The 27,958-nt window shown below is 30.8% G+C and overlaps 1 protein-coding gene across 3 annotated transcripts; it reads right to left on the bottom strand.

Moving 5' to 3' along the window:
* Positions 1-27,878, bottom strand: LOC143240341 (uncharacterized). 3 transcript variants are annotated; one of them, XM_076482608.1, is made up of 15 exons: positions 27,815-27,877; positions 26,734-26,856; positions 25,539-25,620; positions 25,153-25,247; positions 22,923-22,960; positions 19,641-19,787; positions 16,989-17,060; positions 15,400-15,519; positions 11,764-11,886; positions 11,179-11,320; positions 8,035-8,162; positions 6,139-6,348; positions 5,771-6,040; positions 5,280-5,390; positions 1-1,718 (listed from the first exon to the last, which is right to left on the bottom strand). In XM_076482608.1, exons 2-15 carry the CDS (start codon positions 26,770-26,772, stop codon positions 1,502-1,504), a joined length of 1,794 nt encoding a protein of 597 aa, XP_076338723.1. In that variant the 5' UTR covers positions 26,773-26,856; positions 27,815-27,877; the 3' UTR covers positions 1-1,501. The 3 variants fall into 3 exon arrangements, with proteins under 3 accessions (XP_076338723.1, XP_076338726.1, XP_076338724.1); XM_076482611.1 differs by lacking the exon at positions 11,764-11,886 and having other exon boundaries at positions 27,815-27,878; XM_076482609.1 differs by lacking the exon at positions 27,815-27,877 and having other exon boundaries at positions 26,734-26,899.
* Between the last annotated feature and the right edge of the window lie 80 nt (positions 27,879-27,958).

Below are 27,958 nucleotides of genomic sequence, written 5' to 3'. Positions count from 1 at the left end.
TTTCCTGATGATCTTTTTATTTTCATAACAAGCAACTTTAAAAGTTGTAGTACAAGTTGTTTTCATCTTTTTAAGTCTCTTACTCTTTTAAGATATAACTGACTGATTAAATTATTAACTTTTCTACATTACTTTCATACAAATAGAGCTCATAAAATACACATCACAGATCTTATTGTGTGTGTTAATCTTCTCTATCTTATTACACCTTTAGAGTTTTACAACACATTTGTCACAAAATAAATTTGTAGAAAACATTATTTTGGAATAAGCTAAACTTTTCACTTATAGGTGATTCTTAACTATGTTAAGCTTTTTTTCTTTATATCTTGGTTACTTGCCAGGATCTCTGCTTTTTTCTGATCTTTCAGCTGCTGTAGAAAACTTTCCATTTGCTGCAAAGTTTCCCTTTGCTTTATTTTTCTCCTTGCTTCTAGAGGACCTATTTCTAATGACTCATCTTCATGTAAGGATGTGTTTGAACCCTGTCCTGTTGATGTCATTGACTGATTAGAAATTCCCATTAGTGCTTCATTGATTTTATGAGCAGCAGCCAATGCAGCCTTGAGACCTTTTTTGTCATCATCTGTTTCCATCCAGTTTTGAATAACGTGTGCCTTTGTAATTTTAAGAGTTGTTGTAGATTCACCTCCTTGTTTCTGAACTTTTTCTTGTCTGGCACGTTCTGCTCTTTCTTTCATCCTCTTCAATTTTTCTGGATCAGGGGCACGACAAATGATGTCTTCTGTCTGCTTCCAGGAATGTGTGCTCCTCTGGTGATATGATGGTTTTACAGGTTTCCTGAAAACTGTAGCCTTGTGGTGATAACGATTATGAGGGTGATAATATTTTTCAGGAGGATGATATTTGTAGTGATAACGATGATTGTAAACCTGTGTACGGCTCTTCTGAAATCCTCTAGATGGGCCAGGTAAAACATTACGTGTTTTATGATCTATATTATGGTATTTTGTGTGTCTGTCCAGACTTTTCTTCCAATCTTTACTGCTGCTGCTACCAACATCACTTTCTGAAGTATTGCTGGGGCTGTGGGTTTTACCCTTTTTTCTCTTTTTGCCTTTCTTTGAAGCATCTTGTTTCTCACTATGTACTGATTTCTTTTTTTGCTTCTTCTTTTTCTTTTTTTTCTTTTTTAAAACTGATCCTTTTTCATCATCTGAACAGGAAGACTTATTATCTCCACTTGGATAATACTCCTTTAGAAATTGTAAACCTCCTCTAGCTTGCTCTGAAGCATGATGAGCTTTCTTTAATTTTTTGTGCTTAATATCCTGAGAATCTTTGGAAGAGTTGGAGTGTTGATCAAGTTTTGTCTTGTACTTCAGTACTGCTGCTTGTTCATAGCCACCCTGATCATACTCTTCCAACTGATTAACAAAATGATTTTTAGGTTTCACATTATACAGCTCAGGCTCCTCAAATTTGGCCTGACTGTAAATCCTTGAGAATGGTAACTCTTCATCAGCTTTCATCACAAATGTCACTTTTGGGGAAGGCTTTCGAACTTTGTTTGAGTTTCAGAAGGTGTTTCCTCGTTATATTTCTGGATGATAGAATAATCAGGGTTCAGATGATGTAACTTGCCACTACCTGAGGTTGGAGATACACTGTGTTTTCTAGGCCAATGATGATGTTTACTGAGGGAATGATTGTAAGTTTGATGTTTGTTTTCCAGGTTATGATCAGAGTGATAGCTTCTGCAAATAAAACAAAACTAAATCACTCTAACAGTTATATGTATTACATTTTTTAATGTTTAAAATACTAAAACATCACAAGACCATAAAGCAATTGTTAAAGTATTTATGGCAATGAGAATCAATATCAGATCCTCACCTACATATTTTCAGCTATATAGAATAACCACCAAGAAAGCATCTGAGCCAGTACAAGGAAAGACAAGTACCTAGAAAATGTGCTACTACAGGCACATACTTAGATTTGGAGATAGGCTGTAAAACATTTGGATGAAAAAAATTAAAGAAAGAGGAGTGAGCAACAGGCAGGCTCAGATGACTTGATGACATTAAAACATAGATATTAGACATGGATTAGGAATGTTAGTGAAGGCAGCCAAACAATAAAGAAATAGTCTTTGGCCCTCAGAGCTTGGAATAACCATGATAACATTCTCTATGTTACAAATGGAAATAAACATAACACATTACTTTCAACTCTAGTCATGCTACAAAATCAAAGTAGTTTTCATTATAAGTAGCTATAACAATTCTTCTATAATTCCCATTACAGGAAATCAATACTTTAACCAACAGCATTTTAACAATATTTTTCTAAGTAATTTATTAAACTTCAATACATTTCTAACAAGCCAATACTTTGCTGTTTACAGCATCTTAAATAATATAGAAGTCACAAAAAAGTAATAAAGATATACTGAAATTACAACAAAAATTGCTATTTCAGAACATTAGCCTTCACCACCATCAAATCTAAAACTAGTCAAATCTGTAACATATTTCTTGCTGATTTTGTGCCACAAATTCCAGAATTTGCACTGCATTAGAACTAGAGCTATGAGGGCAATCTTTGTGAAAGGGCTAACTTCACTCTAGTAATCCCCATCAACAGATCCACAAGGAACTTGGCACATACATTTAGTGATGATTGTGTTATGTACAATCTTACCACCCTGTATTTCCTGTTAAGCTCAACTACAGTGCTTGGAGTCACCATTTTCTTCTTAATGCTTTGCTGACACAGAACTAATGACAATTTTCAGGGATAGGATTCATTTTTGGCACACACAGTCTTCTGTTAAGGTAACATATCACAAGCCTCTTAAGTTTAATTCCACTTTCAAGTCCCAAATTTTCAAATGAAACTGAGATCAAACAGAATTCTTGGATGCTGGTAGCCATAACCTGTCACTCCATGTTGTAACTGCTGGTGATATTATATTTAAACTAACAAACATAATATTTAAATGCTCTATAATAGTCTTTGTGCATGAATAACTAAGCTTATCTATAATAACCACACAAAACACAACTAGGAATTATTACCATTTGTCTTAATAGCTCATTTGCAGACAAGATGTGCTGTCATGAAGTCACCCTTACCTACCTTAAAACACACACAAAACTGTCTCACAAGTGTAACTGTATTGGAGCTCAACATTTTCATTATATATATATATATATATGTGTGTGTGTGTGTGTGTGTGTGTGTGTGTGTGTGTGTGTGGGACTAAGTAAGGAAGCTGGAGTTAAGTCAGGCTTCCATGAAGATTGTTTCATAATTCTATTTTTAATGCAGCACAAAATCAGCATTATTAGTATACAAGTTTTAATTTCTTAGCTGTAAAAAAACACCAAAATAAAAACCAACAACAACAAAAAAACAAACAGGAATTTGACACAGTGTGTGACATTTTTTCTAGGTATATCCTATTATCTATATTATTTACTGCCCCTCAAATAACTATGAAATTCAACATAAAGTACTCACTATAAAATTGTCATTGCTCAAATAAACCATAATTTTTACTGCCTTGAATTTTGTTTGGTTATAGAGCCATCAAATAGAAAATCACACCCTTCTTGCAACATCCATCTGTCATGTCCTTCCTTTCAGAATTTGCTAATAGTTCTCTCTTATATTTAATTCTATTTTATCTATAACCAACAGAAAGCAAAGTTTTCATCAATCAAATGGCATAATATATGATGTTTTCTGAACAGAGAATTGTGAATTTCACTGTTAGTACTAGCTTGAATGGTTTTGTAACAGTTCTTGTCATGTAATTAAAAAGCTAGAAAAATCATGATAGTTTGGGAAAATAGTCTAGTTTTTGACGTGTTCTTAGCCTATGTATTTTGGTGCATTATTTGGTTAAATGGTAGTGCATTACTACCATTAGTATATATATATATAAAAAAAAAAAAAAGAGTTGGATTAAGTGTAATCAACAATTAACAGCAAGGAAAAAGAAGATTTGGATAATTTTTTTATTACTTGTTCTTCATGTTTATTCTTTATTCATTATTTTAAAGTAACTGAAATGTAAAAATAAGCATCCCTTTAAGTTAATTAAGATGAGATTAAGTAAAAATAGATAATAAAATAAAAATGTTTCACAAGGCATGCACATGAAGAGCTTGTGGGTAATGTAATCTGACAGTGTAACATGAGCTCCACATTCCCTACATGATTTATAACTTATAAAACAGCATGAACAGTTAGTTAGACACAGTTTGAAGGGCAACAAAACAATAACATGTACTGGCAAATATCTGTATACTATTATAAGTTTAAAACTACTTAGGATAAATGAATGTAGTTTCACGTTAAAATTTGAATTTATTTCTATTTTTTTGGGAGAGGTTATGAGGTCCGTCAAATTGACCAACCTTTGTATAGACTTAGGGTAAAGAAAATAACAGACCAAACAAAGTTTTACTGAAAACAAACATCTGAAATATATCTAGGATGTGCTGGAGATTACACAAGTCAAATCTGAGATTCACAAGATCAGTAAAAGTACTTTTAATCTTAAGATGAATATTACTTTGCACACAATCTATTCAAAACAAATACTCACTATATTCAGCAACAAATCTTTATTTTAGTTTATTTAAAATACTTCATACAAAATGCTGTTGGTGAAAGACTTATAATGTTTACTAAAAGACTGTCAAACTTCGTTAAGATATACATACCATATTATAAGTTTGTAGTATCAAATATATAGACTCTACATGAGAACAAAGAGATTACTGAGCCCGTAATGAGATAGTTAAGTGTGTGTCAATTTTCACGTAGATCAAATTCAGCAGGAGCTGCAATGTAATTTTGACGCATCATATTTTTATCTGTGAAAATGTCAGGTACAACTGTGATCTCTTTGCCAATAATGACTATTTTTTGCATTTTGTTTGTTTTTACAGGTATATGTCACTGAATATGGTATATTTCACAACTTTAATGAATAAATATTAAAACTGCAATCAATATCTTAATGTTGGAATACAGCTTATTATTGCTAATATAATAGTTTGTCATTTGTTTCCATAAGCGATTTCAAGTGATTACAGTTTATAATAACGATCTCTCATATGTACACCAAAAAATTCCTTAACTTAAAAATCTATAAATGCAAAGACACATTCCAGTATTTCCAAGCAAACATTGTTAATTTACACAGTACATGTGTGTGTGTGTGTGTCTGAGCTAAGCCTTTTATTAAGGAAAGTACTTTTAACAGCTTAACACTGACTAAATATTTACTTCTTACTCACTCTTTTCTGTTAGATGATGTATCTTCCTGTACAAGTTTTTTGTAATAACTTTTTAGCCTTTCTTCAAGGGAGATATCACACGGTCTTTCTTCACTCAAAATGTGTTTTCTCCTATACGTAATAAAATAAGTTAGTTTCTGCACTCTTTATTTATATATACAGATATCATGCTGTCTTTCTTCATTCAAAATGTGCTTTATCTGCACATAATAAAACTAGTTTCTTTATAGAGATGGAATGAAATAGCATTGCAAGAATCATAGCCAAAAATAATAATTACATTTTTTAATTGTAAAAAAACAATGATTATTTCCTTCGAGGCTTTAACTTTTTTAATCATTTTAATAAAGGTACAATTTACATGCTTTCATCTCCAAACAAAAAAAAACCTTGTAGTTTTCCACATAAAGAATGCTTAGCACTTCTTTTCATAATTCAGTATCTTTAATCCACATTCACTGTTCAGTAAAAATACAAAATAAGATACATACCTCATTGGAGATGTTATGTATTTATCTTCTAAATCACTTCTTTTTACCCGTTTATCTACATCTTCATGATATCTCTGTTTACAATCACTATTTTCAAAATCTTGTTGGAATTTTTCTCTTCTATAAGTACTGGCAGACTTTTGGCTGCTATCTTTAATATCACTTCTTTCATGAGGTGATATACTACCTTCTTGCATATATTTTTTATGCCTATGAGAAGTTTCATCATCTCTCTCTCTTTTAAAATCTTGTTGGAATTTTTCTCTTCTAGTAGTTTCATCATCTCTCTCTCTTCTTGCAATATCTTGCCTTGAGAAGTTTCATCATCTCTCTCTCTTTTAAAATCTTGTTGGAATTTTTCTCTTCTACAAGTACTGGCAGACTTTTGGCTGCTATCTTTAATATTACTTCTTTCATGAGGTGATATACTACTTTCTCGCATATATTTTTTATGCCTATGAGAAGTTTCACCATCTCTCTCTCCTGCTTTTAAATGTGGAGAAGGGCTCTGGGACCAGGGTGAAGCTGTGCGCTCAGATGGACAACTTGAATCTGAACCTTTCCTTTTTCTTTTAAGTCTAGTAGAAAAAATAAATAAATTTATTAGCTCTAAATTAATTTTGATTAAATAATTACTTAATTAACAGAGTTGGAACACTTCAAAAGACTAGTCTTCAACTCAGCAGTAGAAAGTTATAAAAATAACCTGTGCAATGTATAATGGTTTTAACTGTTGAAAATGTTGAAAGATTTGTTTGCATTGTATTTTTATAAAAAAAATGTTACTCTAATTAAATATGAAACTGAAATCTCTCCAATAAAAATAGAAATCAGATTGAAAAGTAAAAAACTGACATCTAAAGCAAGTTCCTAAGTTATCTTCTATACAAATGATTGTTCTCTATAACTTTCATGAAATATAACAGAAAATAGTGTCATACAATGTCAACTGATCTCTGAGAAACAAGTCAAATCACACATTTCTAATTGTGATGCAATTAACGATTTCAACTTATTTATTAAACTATCTAATTAAACATTCTGTAAAGATCATGTCCAAAAACATTTACCATCACTTATTTTTTAAAGCAGACAATATTTAATGATTGTAAGCTTAACTATACTATTAACATACTTGTACAGAATTAATACTTATTTTGCTCATCACGGAATTATTTATTTACAAAAGGAAAAAAGTTTTCCGACAGTTCCTTTTGTTGGATACAAAATACTTCAGCAGTTAAAAACTACTAGATTTTAGTCTTTCATTACTATAGAAGAATCTTGATTTAATTATATTCAAGTGTTCAGCATGTATCCAGCAACCTTGTGAACAAGATGTAAGTTAGTTATAAGCATACTTTAATCATTGCCTTATGTTAAGGATACATACATCAGTAGTCATTCACTTGCACTTTACTTACTTGGTAAAGCTTCTGTATCATCTCTCTTTTCAAGTGAAGGTGATATCCAAATGCAAGTGATGTAAAGATTTGTGCAGGTTAGTGTGAACCAAGAGTTAATCCTTTCAATACAGACTCTGACCGACTTCATAATCATTTTATAGTTCTTAAGGTTTTCTTGCTTTTACTTTTAAATTAATAAGCATGAGTTCACAAAATTTGGCAGACTATGTTTAGATGTGTTTATTTAATATTTACTTTTAAATTAAAAAAATTAAATAATGTATAATATAAAAAATTTAAATTATAACCTACAGTTTGATACCAATCTTAATTATCTAAATTCATAAAACAGTTGTTCAATAAAATTTTGAATGCAAGTCAACAAACACAATAATATGGCCTTTCACCTGTGACCCATCTGAAAAGGGTTAATCTATATTTAAATACATAACATGAAAATGATAACTTAAGTAATTAGGGTTGTAATATGCCACAACACAATTTTCGTCTGATATTAAAGAATGGTGTAAGTGTTTGAGCTTTTGCTTTCCTTTTCATAGTAATTTCATTCCTTTGCATGTAAAACTTGCAAATTATTACAATATAACTGGCTTAAGACTTCTGTTGGTTATAGTTTTATCTGAAAATACTATATTATGTCTTTGATCTCTCAAAGATATTAAAACATACAAACACTTGGCAAAAACAAAAATTCTTGGTTTTACTACTAATAAAACTTCTGTACTTATGTGTGTATGTTATATATTCAGTTCTACAAGATTAGTCTCATTAAACTTGTACTCAAATACTGTTAGTAAAATAACTGAAAACCTGTGATATAATCATATGTATGCAAACCTTTCCTGTTTCTCTTCTTTCAGTAACTGTTTTAGCTTTTCTCTAGTATCCACTGCTGAAGATAAGTTATTACCACCTACGGAATTGGGTGAATTATGACTACTTGTGCGTAATCCTGGTGAGGAAAGCTGAAAGAAAATCCATGAAACAGTGCTCAAAATGTAGTTTTCGCTTATTTTAGAAGAATAAAATAGAAAAAAGATACAAAATAACAGTTAATTCTGTGCACTTTAGTTAAATTAAAAAATATTAACAATGGCTGTTATTTTACAAAAATACATACAGGTATCTGACACATAACAATGTGGTAAATAACAATGGTAAATAATCTGGTAAATAACAATGGCTGTTATTTTACAAAAATACATACAGGTATCTGACACTATTTTTACAATAAAGTTATTCGAATGTACACAGAAATCTTATTTTCAAATAAAAAAATCTCAACTAACAACTTATCATATAAAGAGCTACATACAAGTATATAATATTTCACCATAATTAGTTACTGCTTTTACTTTTTAATCTCAGAATAACTGATATAAATATCATTGGCTTTAAAAAATATATTTATATTAAAACTATACATAAACTAAATTGCACATGCCTCCAATATTTTACTAATGATATAAACTTCTAATAAGAGAAAGCTATTTACTGAGAATAAAATTAATATTCAAACTAGAAATTACTATTTAAATATACTTCCTTTTATTCTAAATAATATTGTTAATAAAAATAATGTAAAAAAATTATTAGTGTATACCTCACAATATAATGTAAACAAAAATACAATCAACTTTGCAATCAATTATATTAATTATTACCATTTGGGTCCCCTACATATGCATTTTACATAACAAATGAATCATTTCCTCAAATTATTTCCCAATATTTATGATTTTAAAAAGTTTAAGTTTTTCCCAAAGAAGATTTTCATTTAGTCTACTCTTTCATACCAACAACAAAATAGATATAAAGTATAAAAGTGAAAATTTTCTGACACTGAAAATGTATTTCTTAGAGGTACTTACTATTCACCTAAATTCTCAACTTTGATTTACCCACTAGGTATTGCTAAAAAAACTTTTTGATAATGGCACACCAGTTTATTACACACACTTATTTTCATACCATATCAGAATATGTGCATATCATGTGATTACCCTCCATCAATCATAATGTGTAACCTACACTAGCACAGGGAGCTCCCTCTACTATTCTAGCACAATCCTCAATTTTGAGAACTGGCAGTTACAAACTAAATTACTGACATACCAGTATGGAAGAAAAGTGGGAGATAAGTACCTATTAGAAATACATTTTCAGTGCAAGAAAATGATATCTTCCAAAACAGTACTACCTCTACCCATTGAAAGCTAAAATCTTAAATTGAAAATATGGAGAGGCCGGTGAAGCTACAACAGTATTAAAATAAGTGGATAACAACTGCATGAAAAGAACAGGTATGCCAAAAGATGGTACAACAAACACTTAACAATGTGTTCAAAGGGAGAACTAGACTGGGCATGAAGAACAATGTTAAGATACCAATATGGAGGAACAAAAGAATATGAGGGACAAACAAGATGAAAAGAACAGAAATGGAGGGAAGTCATCTGAGAGACAAAAGCTTTACAAATCTGGGAGAAAGGAACTGCATTTGACATAAAGGCCTAATAATTAGCAACTGATGACACAGACAAACCCTGATCAAACGACCAAGTAAAAAATTGGAACAAAAAGATGGGAAAGACAAAAGCCACAGTGAAAGGACCAATATTTTTGGTACATGGACAATGAGTAAGGTGTAGGTGAGGAAAGATACTACATGAGGAGCAAATCAGTGGACAGATACAAGGGACCAAATAAAAGCCTCATAGAAGATGGAGTGTGGTGACATCTGGATGAAATACATCTGATTACAGTTGTCAGAGAAGCGACTTGGACAGAGGTAAGGGAAGGATATACCGATCCAGTAATGGCCAAAGCTAAGGAAACCACATCTGAGCTAGCTAGTATAAAGCAACAAGCAAAACACAACAAGGGCATGGTCTGGACAATGGAAATGACCCTGGGGATTAGTTGAGGAGATTGTAGGCATATATGTAAAGGGCCCCCCAATCCTGACTGAATACATCCACTCCTAGAGCTGAGGTGTGTGGAAAAGGAAACCAAATGGATAGTTGGGATGAGTCAAGCAACCAGCTACCAGATTCATAATGTTGGGAACATGATATGCTAAAACCGTTCTTCAACCAACAATGCAAGAAAAGAATCAAGGACTAAGAGTGAAACATTTAAAATATGACATACTTGATTAAAGTGTTAAAACAGCAAGGTTGTCAAACTCTCACGACTGTAAGCATTATGTGACTGATCATAAAAGGCCAGAGCCAGAAAAATACGAGGCCACATTATCTTCATCTTGAATAAATTTTTCCTCAGAAGCCTGTTCAAAGGTAAAAATGAGAATAAACTAAATTCTGAGGATCTAATTTCCTGTGGACAAAGGGTTGAACTCCCTCAGTATATACTGTCAACCTACCTTGCTGGAAGCTAGTGACATTACTATCCTCAATATTATTGGAACTTCACCTGCCATTGTAAAATGTTAATTCATATTTCACATTATGGAAGAATTCTTTGAAAAACAAAACTAAAATTCAAAAGGAAACTCCTTTAAAATACTTTTAAACTGGTGAAGGACTGAAATGCAATGCAATCACAATGAAAAAGCAAACATGTGGAGCAAAGTAAATACACATCTATACATTGCAGTGACAATCAATAAAGTGAGAGTTGTGCTAGAATAGTAGAATGAGCAACCTGCAGTAGTATAGGTGGCACAGTGTGATTGGTGGAAGGTGTTCACATGATATGCACATTCTGAAATAGTGCAAATATAAAGAGGTATTTTATTAATAAACTGGTGCCCTATTAGAAATATTTTTTTAAGGATTGCTTAAAGTGCTTATCATGGTCAAGATAACTTTGGATGAGAAAATGTAATGCTGTTTCAGAAAAGCTTAGTATGGTTGTTCTGTTCTTCAAAAGACAAAATAGCATTAGTAACCTTATTTTACTTAAGAAAACAGGTCCACTGTTTATAAATAACACACACATACATACATGCTAACCTACCCTTGTTTTAGATAGTTCTTTTTCTTTCTGTTTAGATTCAAAGGATAGTAATGCATCTCGAGCATTCATATTGTTCATGTTTGCATGTATAGCTTTTTTGTACGTCTTAGAAGCTTCTTCTAATTCTCCTTTTTCCTCATAGCTTATAAATAAAAAAATATTACAGTGATAATTATTGATAATTACAGTAATAAACAAGTAAATAATTATTTTTAATTTCTAGAATCAATACCAACTTTAAGAAAACATACTACATACAAGTAACACAGCAAATACCAGTTTCTTAAATTACACACTTGAATAGTGATAACAAGGATTTGGTTTCTGTCTGAAAAATAAATTAGAAATACTTGTTATGTTTCCATTATTCATTAACCAATTTTAATACAATTGCATGCTTACTTAATAATTACATTCTCTTACCTTTGCTCATTCACATGATTTCATTATAGTTTAATATGGATAAAGAAACTTGAATTATATGAAAAAATATTTTCCTTCTGGAAGATCATTCACATCTGTATCAAAAAATAAAGAATATTTCCTTTTCCAGACAAAGAAGCCTAAGAGATCTCCAGCACTTACTATCTCCCAAGTGCCACTAATGTTTCTGACATGTATTTACGAGCATTGTTGTGATTTGGATTAATGTCCATTGCTTTTTCAAAGTCTTCCAACGCTCGACGAAGATTATTATTGTTAGCAAACCTGCAAGTAACCATCACAATCACTAAACCCATGCATCACTTTCCCGACAGAAAAAAAATTACAAAACATAATTTTTTTATCTCAACAAAATATTAATAACTCTCTAAAGATAGACCACAGTCATAGAACATTATTACATGAGAAGTTGAAAAGTATTTTATTGAGTCAGAGTTTGCTTTTAAACTTCTTAATTTTTATATAAAAATTATAATGTGCTAAAAACTTTGATGTCAGAGTTCAAAATAACACACATCTTACATGCAAAGTGTAGGTATATTTAATAACTCAACAATATAGTACATTTGACTTTAATTTAAATACAATATAACCCAAACACTTGTTATCTAAAACATTTATCTCATAATGACACTGCATTACAATAAAAAAAAAAGTTTAACATTTTTATGCAAACACACACACACACACAAAACCACTTTCTGTACAAATTATGACATTAAAATACAAAAATATTAGTTGCTACAGATTTTTCTTTCTAACTTTTACAAGAGAGAAATGTCAGTAGCATGTTTTATTATAGCCAAAACATAAAAAAACAAGTCAGCATATGTAAGTTTAAAAGTTGCAATCAAAATATTGGGTTTAACAATTGGCAAGCACTTATGTTTTCAGTTAGGAATCAACTGATCAAAATAGCAACAATACTTTAAGACTCTTAATTGAATATCCATTATCAGTAATGTCTATGATTATATTTCACATCTCCTGTATATTTCATCCTACTCAGTGGTAATGTTTTTCAAGATGTATTTATACAAGATGTAGAAACAATTGTCTGTGTAGTAGTGTTTCTGCAAAAAAGAACAGTGGTTGTTTTACAATAACTACATATATCAAAATAGTGTGTGAAAGTAAAAATATCAAATTAAAATTACATTATCAGATTAAATAATACCTCTAAATATGTACTCGTGTAAAGTCTGATTATTTTTTTCTGAGAAACCATGAATAAAATCAATAAAGAATTAGTTATTATATGTCAACCACACTACCCAATAACAGCGACCATATCAGGCCAGCTGGGATAAAACAGACAGTGGTCTAGGCTAGGCATTATATATACTATCAGTCTGCATAAACATCAATTCTTATGATGTGAATCAGTTTATGCAAGATAATTATAATTATAAATTTGATTTAGGTCACTTATAAATTAGATTTTTAGGTAATTATTAATAACACAATTACCTATTTCAATAATGCTTATTTACTCATCATTGCTATGCTGTAATGCTACAAATATTAACTTTAGAAATGCTACTCAACCAATTTTGCCACAGAACAGAAAGATGAAATCTCGCATTGTAAAGATGGTGAATGGACTGATGTAGATAAAGAATAGAACAAGTGAATTATTTTCTAACTATGTAGCTGCTGAAAAGTAACCCCCAAAAAGGAAAAGATACAAATTCTTGGACTGCCAAGAGATAAAGAAGCAGGAACATGATATAGTTTGCCAGAAAAAGAGCAATGAGAAAAACCAGAAAAAGGGATGCTTTGATTTAAAAACAGGATTCTGGGAGGAATTTAAAAATGACAGCAATCACACAAATAGACAGTGGACCAATCCATACTCAGAGGAAATACTTTCAAAGAGTCTGGTACTATGATTAAAAAAAAGAAAATCCAAGCTTGGTGTATAAGAGTCATAAAAGCACCAATAAGAGGACTGCCAAAGTGGGAAGAAATTTACAGGAACATCAGGAGATATGGGTAAGTTCCACTCTGTTGAAAGGATTCAGTCCAAGTCAAGAAAGCCAATTTGCCACTGAGTTCAAAGATCCAAGAACACAGAGGACCAAGAACCACATGTTTGTGTGAACCAAAAAAAAAACATAGCCCTAGTGGATATATATTGATTGAATAGATTGAAACAGGATATCCTGATATAGCACTAACAAAATATAGTGGCAGCTCTATTTGACTGAATACATCTTAGGGACACTGACGTGAGAAAGAAAAACCTGCAGGAGACCCAATACTAAAAACAGTGAAAGTACCCAGAATCATAACCACTCTGGCTGAAAAGGCAAAGAAATAAGACAGTGGAGTACAAGGTATATACCACCGATCCATAAGAATTTCCTTAAGGGAATATGAAATAATGCATAAATAGGAAGGAAAAACACAAGAAAGGCAAAGGATCCCTAAAAAGACAGAACTTAATACAGAGGAAGAAAGGGAGATACGAGTCTTAGAAACTAAAAGTTCAACATCTTGGAAATATAAAGGAAAAGACTGAGCCGACCCAGCAAATAAGATGATAAAGATCCCCAGATGAATCAGATAATGAATGAGAGTCAATACTGGCTTAACAGCCTGCCCAAGCCAATTGAAATAAGCAGACTTCCAGAGGAAAAAGAAGGTTGTAGTATATGATATCTCTCAAGATAAGGCTAGGAAATGTCCTATGTCTATATAGTGGTGGAAATGCAGATCCAACAGGTGCATTTTCCATCTGAAAACCTTGAGGTTTTAACAATAAACCTGTAGACCCTTACAGACAAAGAAAGTTCCTGAGGATAAAAAACAAAAAGACCTGCATCACCCATGGGCTTTCTGCAAGTCAGTTGACAAGCTGGCAAAGTGTAAAAGACAAGCTCCAACAGAATGAAAGCTTAAGAGTGGTTTTTCAAATAACTGATCACTAAGGACCATGATAGTTGGCCTCTTGGGAGAGAAACACCTGGAATGGGTCACAGGATGCTTCATCAAGAACTTATGTACAAAAGACAAAAGAAGAGTACCAAATGGAGTTGCTCCAGATAAAACTGAAAAATTCTAACCCCAGAAAACAAGACTTATCAATGAAGCAACTTTAAAAAAATAAAAAAAAAGAAGAAAGCAAGTGAACAAGTTAAGGAAGAAAACTGGCCATCATGAAGGACAAGTTTATGCAAATTTATTCAATGCACTAGTTGGAATTGAAAGGTTGAACCTCAGAACAAAAGCGTAAAGAGGACAACAGCTATAAAAGCTGAGTGAGCAAAAGATGAAGACGACTAGACTCAGGATAAAAAGGTAACAAAGTGTAAGAAGAAAATCACCCAGCAATATGAAGAGATTTGAGGAACAGGAACACTAAAAAAGAATTCTAACTACAAGTCGCAGAAAAAGAATTTAATATTTGGAAAAACAGAGCAACTGAGAGTCAACACAAATCAAAGACAGCATGAAACTGTAATAATATACAATTAGGCAAAGAAGGAAAAAAGGTTAAAAAAAAGAAACAAACTTGAATTTATGGTACCTGAAAAAACAAAAAATTCACCTAAGAACCAGTAGAAATAAATGAAGATGTACAGTCAAATGCTGATTGTATTACTGATTGACACAATGTATAATTATGCACAGGAATAAAAATTTTGGCACACATACAAAAACTTTTTTGGCTGTAGTGTAAGCTACTAGCTATTAGTTCTGGGTGGAAGTGAGTAGCCTTTCTGAAAAAAATACTCTATACAGTACAAAACCTGCATTAAGTAGAAAACTTACAAAGCTCCACGAGCAACCAAGGCCTCTACATTTTCAGTATCAATCTGAAGAGCTTTGTTCAGACACTGAAAAGCCTCTGTGTGGTTTCCTGCTTTGAAATGGGCTACACCATCTTTTACACTAAAAAAAAAAAAATCTTGTTAATCTTAGCTGTTCTAAGAAATGAAACAATATTAAAAAAATAGTTTACATTTGTTATGTTTTTGTATGATCAATTTGTATGGCCTGCAAAAGATTTAAAAGTAGTTTTCTTGCCTTTCATTTGAATCTTCCTTGTTCTATCATTTTCATGGACCAAATTGAAGCCATGCTTTCTTGCAGGCATTATACATTAGACCAAGAAATCCTGGTTTATTTTAAAAAATTTATGCTGTCAGACAAACAGACTTGCATAGATGTTAATAACACTATGTGCAAAATACACAATAAAGTATAGCTATGGTATTTAAAATAATGTACAAAACAAGAAACAGTTATAAGCATTCAGCATATGACACAGTTTTACATATTTAAACAAAGTATCAACATTTAATTCTTTCTGCATGGCAGGATTAAAGTGTGCATGTGTCAACCTTTTATATAGTTACATTTAAAATTTAAATAATAAAAGCTTTATTGTCAACATACATCAACAAGTTTAGCATCAAAATAAAGTTTAATGCTTAAGTTTTTATATCACCTGTGTTTTATTTTTTTAGTTTCATGAACAAATATTTATAAAAATGTAATCCCTCACTTCTCTGTGTCACTCACACAGTTACACTGATTTCTCCATTTCAGATGTTATAACTTCAATAATACTGTTTCTATATTGTCTAACAGTTTAGAAAAGCAAAATATACATAACTACAAAAAATAATAAGGTTTAAAACTATTATATTATTATTTTGCTGAGAAATTAATAAATTTCTCAAACCAATCACAGAAGCCTCTCAATCTTTTTACATCTTTCAAGACAATTATATAAATGTGTGCACTGCTGATGAACATGTTCATAGTCAAAAGAAAGAATAGATTCTCTCCTATATAATCTTAAAAACAAAACAAAAACCTTTGTATATTTTTATAGAGTTAACTGTCTCAACACACATTCAATCAATTAGACTGACCTTGTAACCAATTTATACTGACCATAACTTTCATACTATAACTTTTAATATAGTAAATATATATCCTCACAAAATTTGGCAAACTTTTTGTAAACATTCCATATCATTTGTATACAGAAATCAATATTTTTTAATGAAGTATTTTTACTAAAGATTTGTCCATGAATATACTAAATATTTTTGACTAGTACAAGTGCAAAGTGAATTTTCAATTAAGATTAAAAATACTTTTCTTTGTCTCAACAATCTTAAATTTAATTTGTGTAACCTCCAAAATCTCCTAAATAAATATAAAACTTCAGTAAAGAATGTAATGATGCAAATCATTCACAGTTTTACTTCAGTGTAAAGCTTCAAAAGTTTTTAACACATTTTCCACATAATGTCTATTTCTGAATACAATTAATTGAGAAGTAATCCAAAGAAGAAAATAGCCAGGTTACTTCTAGAGAACAAAGATTAAAAAGGTATTTAACATACCTCCTATGAGCCCACTTGGCTGACTGCTGTCTTCTCAGAGCCACTGCAAACTCTTCTCTTGGATATTCCTTACTGCAAAAAAGAAATATCACGTTTAAATCAAACAGAATTAGACGATATTGGCTAAGTTACTTTTATTTTGTTAATCAAATTAAAATAAATTAAACCATTAACTTTCACTTTTCTCTACATTCACAATCATACATTAACATATTATCTTACAATATTTCATACAAATCTCTTAATTCCAAGAAAAACTTATTAGTGAATAAAAATACTATAAGCTGACAATTCTGGTAAAGAAAGATGATATTTATTATAATTATGATGTCACATACATTTTTCAAGTGACCAATAGTAACACATTTTCATCTCCTAAAAATATCTATAATATAAAACTGTACACACAAAAACTTTGTCAATTCTGAAGGTATTGCCCTCAAAGTTTCTATACATATTTCCACTTGTGTGAATATGCACGTTTTTCTCTGGAAATCAGAAGTGCGTACACTAAAATGGTTTATTTAAAACATACTTTCTGAGGCTACATCTAAAATGACAAAGATTACTGATCACTACCTCTTTCAAAGTATGAACACTTTCACAGTGACATCCTTGATGTCATGAGACTAGCCATTTTATTTATTGTGGGAGTGTTCTGCATTATTTGTTAACAAGAATGCATAAACTAATAGTTTTCCCTGTTACCTGTGATAAAATAAAACTTCTAGTTTCTTACTTTATTTCTTTCATATTTTAGACTGTACTGTATAAGACTAAAATTTTGTATTGTAATCAGTTATATGATTGAGTTTAGGTCTAACTCAAGTGCACAGGCACAGTAACATGCTTGCATGATCACATAATGCATTGCATACAGTTGTGTGTGCTCTTACTCTGTTTACAGTCTGACAATTCATTGTTAGTACCCGTGATACCTTATCCCCATTTTATTGTGAGGATACATTCTTTCAGCTTTCCCAGATAGGGAACAATCTTTAAAATACTTGTGTACTTTGTGATACCCTAATTATTAGGGAGCCTACAACAATACTAGTTATACTCAAAACAAACAATATTGATCCAACAAGCAGTTGCTTTGCTCACCATAGACTTTATTGTTACCATGGATTATCCATGTCCCCACTATTACTCTATAATATTTCTGAATGGTGCTGATGATAATTGTAAGTGATTCAACTCATTAAGCTTAACTGCTACATTAGATGCAAACTTCTGTCTTGCCAATGACCTCTGTTTTAACTGATAGTCTGTGTTAGGCCTTTTAGAGTTTCACTGAGAGTAAAATTAGTTCTCCTTTTAGATTCCTTCATAATATCAGCAAAAAATTAAGTCCACTGAGCTTTTATTATTAATTCAGAAAAATACTGTCCAATATCTCAGCCACATGACTTCACAAGAGTACTTCACTCATGTTAAAAAACATGAAATTTCATAATTAAACTAAATTTTGAATTGTATTTGTCAGTTCTAACTTCTAGCCATTCTGCATATTTTTTATTTAAAAAAAAAGCTGTCTTACAAAAGAGCATTTTATGTAATTTTTACTCTACAACCGATAAACAACTATGTAAAAATAACAAATTCCAAAGATTAAAAACACCATCCTTTTGAAAACATTTACTTGTAAGTTTATACATTTACCTTGGCATACATAGAAGGATTAATCACTTGACTTCAGTCTTACTAGTTTGACAGGGTCATCATAATGATGTAAAGTTTGATCATCATAAAAAAAAAAACTTACATGTAGAAACAGATCTTTGCAGGTTATGATGTAAAGTCCCTTACTCATTGCTAAACCTAAAACACTATTTAACAAATGAAGTACCAGCTAATCTTCTGAGTTATAACAACAAAATGAACAGTGATGGCGTAGTCATTTTAACATCCAAAGTATTTTATGGTAGGTGCACTGATTAAAGAAGTTTACACAAAGTCCTAAAATTATTTATATTCATTACTAGGAGGACCTACACTATATTTCTTTGATTTGCTCTATAAAACAGTACTGATGAGCTGAGATTTTTTTCAAAAATATAGTTACTGCAGTAGAAGTAACAAATCAAAGAACAATCAAGTTTGGTGATGACTTGAATAGGTGATGAAGAAAACTTTATTACAAATGTAACTCAACAAAAGTTCTGTCATCAGATCTAATTAACATTGTAATTCTTACTGTGTAACACTGATACTAATTTTTTTTTTCCTTACCGAATCAAGCCATCTCTGAGTGCTGTTCGGCTTTAAAATGGATTCCTTGATGTCAAAATAAAATCTAACAACAGGTTAGACCTCAATGCTTTTCATGGATTTATTAATCTTTTTACTATAATTGTGTTTTGGTGAAGAAGCATTCATGTATAAATAGGTGTTATTATTCACAAATCTTCCTCATATAACAGTCTTTAATAGTATCAGTAAGTATAATATCCCAAAGAAGTGGTAACAATGCTCAGTGTTCTATAAATAATTATTTAAATTCAACAGTCCAGCATATTATATCATCCAAAAACATCAATCCTTATTATAAAATTATTTTTCAAACTTCAATAAAGTTTAAAATATTTCCATGTCTGCAAAACCATTCAGAAAACCAGAATAACAAAATAATGGCTTAAAAATACTTACTTATAAATACCTCTCATGAGGGAACACATTTTCCATGAAGGAATCCCAAGGCATAGACAGAGATGAGTTACTGTAGTAGGATTGTTAAAACCCAAGGTTTGTTCTAGTACATCTGAGTAAGTTTTTCCATGGCTTTTAATCATTCTTCTGTGAAAAAGGATGAAAATTACACATTTCAGTAGTTTTACTCAGTCAACCATTAAAAACCATTTTTAAAAAAGGTGTTTTAAAGTGAAAATACTTCCAGTTTTAAACATAACATTGTTAATCTAGCAGCTAGTAGATACCTTGAACTAAACAAAAATATGTTGATGAAATGCTTTTTGAAATTCAATACACTGTATTGTGCAAAGGCGTTAAAACAAGAGAATATTTTGCCATTCCTTCCATTTCATGAGGTTAATTCTTTCATGCTGGTATATAATGTAAATTTCAATGCTACAGTAATGTTTCACTGATCCCTGTTGACAAATGAATGGCCCAGGGTGAGAATACTTATCATTCTTTACTATTCCTTATGCTTGAATGAACATACTGATAAAATTTCAGGTGTGCAATAACATTCACGGGACCCCATGCTGTGTCTTAACTATATAGAAATAAAATAGCAATGAGCTAGCATATGGCACTGGCATATGCTAGAAAAAATCAATTTAAAAGAGCCCCACAAATAAACCTGGATAAAAACAATGTTTAGCACTATGTATTAAGTTTAGTTATCATGCTATGGCCTAAAAAAGCACAGAGAATTGTCAGTAGAGCAGAGAATTCACATAAAAGCTTCATGTGATGCTGGTTGGATTCTCTGACAAATTGCTGCTTGCAAATTGAAATGCTACTCAAACACTATCAAGTACACCCTAGCTCATGAGACTGAGCCGGATAACTATAAAAATAAGAAAGGAAGAGGCAGAATATGTAAATTCAATGAGTCTGATGTTAAATATCTTCATTATGCAACATTCAAGACAGAAGGAAGACTACTACTGATCTCAAGCATGAAATAAAGGACCACGTACCAAATCACAGAAAAATGTCCTGATCTACAGTATCACGAAGATTCAACAAAAATTAAATATTTGGTCAAGTAGCATTTTAAAAAACTTTACTTTGATCTCCAAGTATTGTCAATAAATTCAAATTTGTTAAAATATACAAAAACTGAACTGCTGATGATTTGAAAAGGATGTTGTGAATGCATAAATCCATATGAAATATCTGGTTCAAAGTGTAGGTTGTATGCCCATTGAAAGATACTTACCTCAATGCATAGCATCAACCATGAATTATGGGGGAGTCAATGTGATGGTTTGGGTGTGTTTTTCTGCTGTGATAACAGGAAGTATTTACAAAAAAGATGGAATAATGGACCAGCACGAGTACCATTAGATTATACTGATCCATCATGGTGTACTTAATGGTTTGTGCATTATTTGTAAAGGATTTTACTACCAAGATTGTAATGACCCCAAACACTCATCCAAACTGAGAAGAAATTACTCAGCTATGAAAGAAGCTGTTGGAGTCATTTAAATGATGCAATGTCTCTCACATAGTCTCAGTATCAACCTAACTGAGCAGATTGATGATTTGATAGATAAAAAACTGGACAAATCAAAATTACTTCCAAAGAAACTTTATGGAAATATATCAAAGACATTTGGAATACAATCCCAAAAACAATTTGATTAAATTTGTTGAGATAATGTCTGAAAGACATTGTTGATTTTCCATCTGTGAATAACTTCCCACTGTTCACTGAAAGTAGCCTGAAATCTAATTTTTAACTTTGTCCTAACACTTTTGAATGATCCAAGATGTAATAAATTAAACTATAAAATTCTTATACTAAATTCAGTATTTATCACTGAAGAATACATTTTACATTGTCATTTTACAAATAAATTTACCAAACCTTTTATTACAGTTTAATTTTTCAAATGATGGTGTAAACTCAAGAGTCATAAAAACAGAAGTTTAAATGTTTGTATTTGTGAAGTAACATTTCTGTTGCTTTACACCGAAGTATAAATCTTACTGATGAATAAACTGAAACTTTTACAAAGAAAAATATTTAATTTCTACTGAAACTAACTTGTTAGAACAGATTAAATTAGAAGTACATTTTTGTCTCCTCCCCCCTAAAAATACATCTCAACCCCACATTTTGTATTTTGTAAATACTGCTTAGGCCCAGTAATCAAATATCTAAACAACTGTACGACATTGTGCAAGATGCTGATAATCAATATTTTTCTCTAATCAACAACTGCTGGCTAAATATTAATTTCTTTCTTTCACTACAATCAAATTGCTCTTTTTTGCTCTCATTAACTACACTGCATTTATTATACAATTTCTTGTCGAAATAAAAAAATAAGTATTCAAGATGTTTGATAAAATAAGGAGCTATTTCCAATCGCTGTTGGTTTAACAAAAAGAAAAATAGCTGTTGTGGTATTATCTGTCTTATCTTTTTTTTTCAATAAAAAATTTGTTCAGAATTATCATTTGAATACCTTATGTATTTTCACATCATGTGAATAATCATATAGATTCCTTGTGTATTAAGAATTTTTTAATATACATTTAAAGCAACAAAAGTCAATGTATTTGGCTAACTATTATATATAACATAACAAAAGGTGTGAGCAAAAAGGTACATGTAAGATTACAATAAAATGCATCAAGATTTAGCAGAAGCAATAAGGAAATTCTAAAATTTATTTACTTGATTTCACAGTGAGGTAATAAAAAGTTAACTGTGTTTGGAAGCTTCAATAAAAATGCATATAATGATGAAAAGAACTATCAACATGAAGTTTGTTTTTTTTGCATTTTTTCAGAATTTTTGTAAAAAGCTACACAAATAGCTACTTGAACATAGCCTTCCCTAATTTTGAATTGATACAAAAAAAAAACTTTATCATCACTATCCACTATAAATTTTTGGGCTACTTTTGTCTGACTAAATAGTAGGATATGACCATCAATATTCTAAAATATCAATGGTCCCCAAAATATGGAGCATGTTTTTGCCACAACAGGCTAGGAATGATGAATTTTCAAATCAAGAGTTTGAGCACACTGAGTCACACCTAGACCATCAGCATCAAGAAGTTTATTTTAGCAATGATAAAAAGGCGTAAAAATTCACACATTACATATTTCTAACATGAATAAATTAAAATTGTTAGATTAAATATAAGTTTCTGTTAAAGTTCAAGATCAATGTTAGTTGCATACTAATAGAGATACGAAATATCAAATGAATAAACTTACTGGTGATGTGATGGAATTTCTTCTTCACTAATAAGTCCCTGAAATAATAACATTAATTAAAATCAAATAAATTTTAAACTTAAAAGGAGAACTGGCTAATTATACTTTTCATCTTTTTAAATAAATATTTATTACTTACAAATAACTGACTTAACGGCAAATTTAATACAAAAGATTATTTTAACCCTTTCACAGTGGGTCAGGGTTCAAAAGCATTCAAAATTTTATTGAACTACTATTTAAAAAATACATGTCAATAATTTTGACATCAAATTGTAGATTATATTTCAAACTTTAATTTTATATACGAGTTAATTTCTTAACTTAAAAATAAATATTAAAAGAATGCATTCAAATATAGCTTTTAGTGAGTCACGTGGTATATTGATTGCAGCACTATTTAACATTAGGCATTTGTGATTTCAAAATATTAAGTTTATAAGTCATACAAATTAAAAGCTTAAATTACTAATATTGTTTTTTTTTTTTTTTTTTTGAATTTTGAGTAAAGCTACTCGAGGGCTATCTGTGCTAGCCGTCCCTAATTTAGCAGTGTAAGAGTAGAGGGAAGGCAACTAGTCATCACCACCCACTGTCAACTCTTGGACTACTCTTTTATCAATGAAAAGTGGGATTGACTTCACAGTATAATGCCCTCATGGCTGAAAGGACAAACATGTTTGGTGTGACGTGGATTTGAACCCGCAAACCTCGGATTACGAGATGAGTGCCTTAACCATCTGGCCATGCTGGGCCTACTAATATTGACAAGTTAGAATATAAAAGATAAACCTCACATATTTTGTTGATATGTGGCTTATGTACTGAATCAAACACATTTGCACTGTTCAACTCTTTCCAGTTTTTGAAACATTCCCTTGTATACTCTTACTACAGATATGACGTGAATAACCAATCAACAATTTAGAAAGTCCTCAGTATGAATTTTCCCATCATTTTAATCTTTGAAAAGGCTTCCAAATTCTTTTGATCCAATTTTTCAAGGATGTAGTTTGTGTCTTTAATCTGCTTGAACTCGCATGTTTTTTAATTATAAAAAAAGCAACCTAAATTTCTAAGCTTAATAAATTATAGTGGAATTCTATGGTATCAGTGTAGCTATTTATGATTTTTTGGTTATTCAACTTTATGTATAAAACCTAACAATTTTTTTTGTTTGATACCCTCCATATATAAAATTTTAAAAGGCTTAGCAACCCATGTCCAGCAGCAACCACATATAAAGGTCGTAGTGAGAATTGTTTACTTCTTGATTTATTGTTCTATATTAAAAAAAACAAGTTTTAATATCTTACTTTTAAATAGTAATAACCTATATATGTATATATAATGTATAATAACTGAAATGGACAAAATACAAGCCCACTAAAACACAGACAAGAAAGGGAAGACTAAAAGTCAGTTTTATATTACTGGATATGTTACTTGAATGCATATGCACAGTGTCAATGAAAGTTATGTAATGCTAGGTAGGCATGACTGGAATGTCCATATAATAAAATAATTAATACATATTTTTATATATATAGTGTTATGAGACTTAAGCTACTGAGACTAAACATTTGTTTTTTTTGCATTTTAATATGTAGTCATTCTAGCATGAAAAAAGCATAATTTATATTTATTTTCTAATTTTTTTATGATGGTTACGAGGTAGGTCAAGTGACAAATCCCATATAGCTAGAGTATAGAAAATAACATAAATACAGTCTTACTGAAAACAAACATTAGAAATGTAGTTAGGAGGTTTTAGAGATTAAACATATAATATTTGAGATTTGAGATGAAGAGTAGTGTTTTTTTTATTAACATGAAATTACTTTGTTATTAGTCTGAGTAAAAATATTTCATTAAAAAATCTGATTTCTTGTATACAACATACTTGTGACCTTCACTAAAAGTTCACCAAATTTTATGATGATACACATACTGTACCAAAAGTTATAGTTCAAATACTCAATGTGTGCAAATGTGTAGATGAGCTCATGTATATTATACCAAGTCCACTGCAAAAGGGTTAAACAATACATTAACAAGCACCTGAACTAGCAAGTACTCATAATGATGTGAATATTAACCTAACTCCTTTTGTTACTGCTTCACACTCTCCTGAATTAAAATTTTCAAGCTCAACAACAACTAAAAAAAAAGTTCAATAGGCATTGCTCCAGTGTTCAAGATGTAAAATGATATTTATCACAAAAAATACCATTTTAATTTTTTGCTGCATTTCTAGAGGAAGAGCTTCTTTCTTCAGTGATATGATAATTTTCTGATGCTCAGAAACAACATTTATTACTACCCCTGTGGAAAGAAAAAAATGACAGCATTAAACTTGAAGGAAACAAATTAACTGTTAAAATTGTTATAACCACAAGACTATAGAATTCATTTGCTATTAAAATTACTGATAGTTGAAAACATTAGACTACCATGTAATATGCACATGTATTTTCTAGACATTCTCTATATTTAAAACAGAATTGTTAAATATAATTTTGAGCCACAAAAATAAAAATTATAAAACATATTAATTTCTCCAGCTCTATGGTCTCCAGTAAAACAAAAGTATACAAAAAAAACAATTTTACTCACCTCTCACTAGATCTTTCAGCTGGTACATACCAAAGGGGTTGTCATGCACAGATACTGATAACTGATTAAGAGGACAAAATACCTACAATAAAAATTGTAAAGTGTAACCAACTATTTCATTGCATTCAATTAATATCTTTTTTATATACAAGTGATAATTCTTTAAATGAACCAAAACCTAACAGAGCACAAATTAAGTTCACATACACACACACGCACATTAATACTCGTTTCCAAATTACTTGTTAAAATGAAGTAAAAAATAAAACTACATAATGAAAGTAATAAAACCTTAGTCTAAAAGTAAGGAACAAATCCCCTCCATTTCTCGTTTAAGGCAAGCAGGCTTAATACAGTGTTGCAATAAACTCCAATCAATCCTATGCTAAGTATTTTTATACACTTTTCTGCAATTTCTGTCCTTCAACAACATATCTAGTTAGCAAACTCGTGAAATTGTCATTTATGCTTCTTTACAAGGACAAGAACTTTGTGTATTAGTGATTAACCTAACTCCTCATGTTATTGCTTCAGTTATTGAATTAAAATTTTCAAGCTCAATAACAACTAAAAAATTACAGTTGTAATTTGGGGATATGTGCAACTTATTAATCATTTTCTATCTGAATTAGAAAATTTCTGGACAGTTAGTCTGAATGTTCCAAGTTGTACTGGCAGTCTTGTATGCAAGTTGGATAGTTTTATGTCCACAAGTACGTGCTGGTCTTCCCTTACACTTTCAGTCACAATGCTATAAATAGTTATATTTAAAACTGATGAGCCATGAGCTTTAAATCTCTTTGCTAGTTTACTTTACAAATATCCTTCATAAGAAGTAACTAACATATTGTCCAAAAACAAGTCCATTCATGACAATTTAAAGATTTTGAATAGTTCGAAAAGTCACCATGAACCACATATAAATGTGATAAACACATTCTCATGGTACAATGACTCATACCTGTGTTAACATACCATTGCATGTTGTTATTATAAATTGCAATTAATATTCCATAATCTCTGACAGTACTAAATTATATAGTACCCTTTTTACTTTTACCATTATGATATTTTATTCTGGTTTGTCTCTAAATATTTTTTACACATTACACTTTTTGAAATACAAAGCAGCAGGTTGTTTTACACATTACACTTTTTGAAATACAAAGTAGCAAGCTGTTTAAGAAACACTTACTTTAATTCCAAGATCAGACAGTTCTCGTTTTTTTCCCATATCCAAACATGTCACAGTAACTTTAAAACCATTTTCTTGAACTCCACTTATATACCCTATTATTATATCACCTTTCTTGACACTCTAAAAAGCAAAAAAAACAAAAAACTTTTCATTCTGTAAATTTTCTAAACTTTGATATACAAATTAATAACATAGGAAAAATACATAAAGTGACTACACTTTTAATTGGTCACATTTGATACACAATACAAAAACTACTAAAAACTGAAACTTTTAATCTAAACAGCTCCTTATGTGCATGTGAACTCAAGATTCAGTACATACAGCTGTCTCTAACTTGAACTACTGACCATAGGAAAGACAGCCAGCCAGTAACACTTACTGTCACAAAAGCTTTACAGGATGGGCATCATCACTCTAATAATGCATCCACAACTTAAAGCCTACAGCTCATTCATTGGTATTGTGTTTCAAACCTCGAAACTTTCAATGGATGGTCTGTTAGCTGCTAGGCCATTCTTGGCCTAAGAACTACGTACCGTAAGATCTTTCATGAAAGTACAGTCATAATGGCAAACTAGCTGACATACCTGTACAAAAGGAGAATTCTAAGGGTGCATGGCAAGATTGGTCACAATCATTCCAGTGGTTTGCTTGTTAAAAGTAGATGCAAAGCACAAGGAAAACACAAATGTCCCCAAGGAGCAACAAATGAGGGACTGTTGTTCTATTCTGATTCCTTTATGTCTTCTTGGAAGTCCTAAATGTGCCTGTCAGGTTTAGCAATAATTGGCACAGCAGTATGTCAGTTATAAGTGAAGACAAACTCATAGTTTTTTGTCATATAATGGTTTAGAAAGAAGCAAGTTGGTCCTTCATATTCTGTTATTCATTTTCTACAACACAGATACAACCATGTATTTCTATAAACACATTTTAAAGTTTATTAATAACATTTTAATGATGTGTCTTTTTAGTTAATTATTACTGTATTCTTACAGTAAATCAAGCCAAGAAAATTAGTAGTAGTACAAATAGATATGTTTGTATTTAAATAGATTTTTCAAAATTGTATTACCTCAAAGAAATGTTTTTTCGTTCATTTCCAGGAACACCCATAAAACTTTCCAATGGTGGCATCACAGCACAGAGATCTAGTTGAATAGTTAATGAGTAATAATTATTCACGATTAACATGTTACAATTACATTCAGAGAAACAA

This window comes from Tachypleus tridentatus, chromosome 13 (assembly GCF_004210375.1).
Source record: "Tachypleus tridentatus isolate NWPU-2018 chromosome 13, ASM421037v1, whole genome shotgun sequence".
Lineage (NCBI taxonomy): Eukaryota > Metazoa > Arthropoda > Merostomata > Xiphosura > Limulidae > Tachypleus > Tachypleus tridentatus.
Note: the sequence above shows the minus strand (reverse complement) of the source record. Positions and strands in the feature narration are given on the sequence as shown.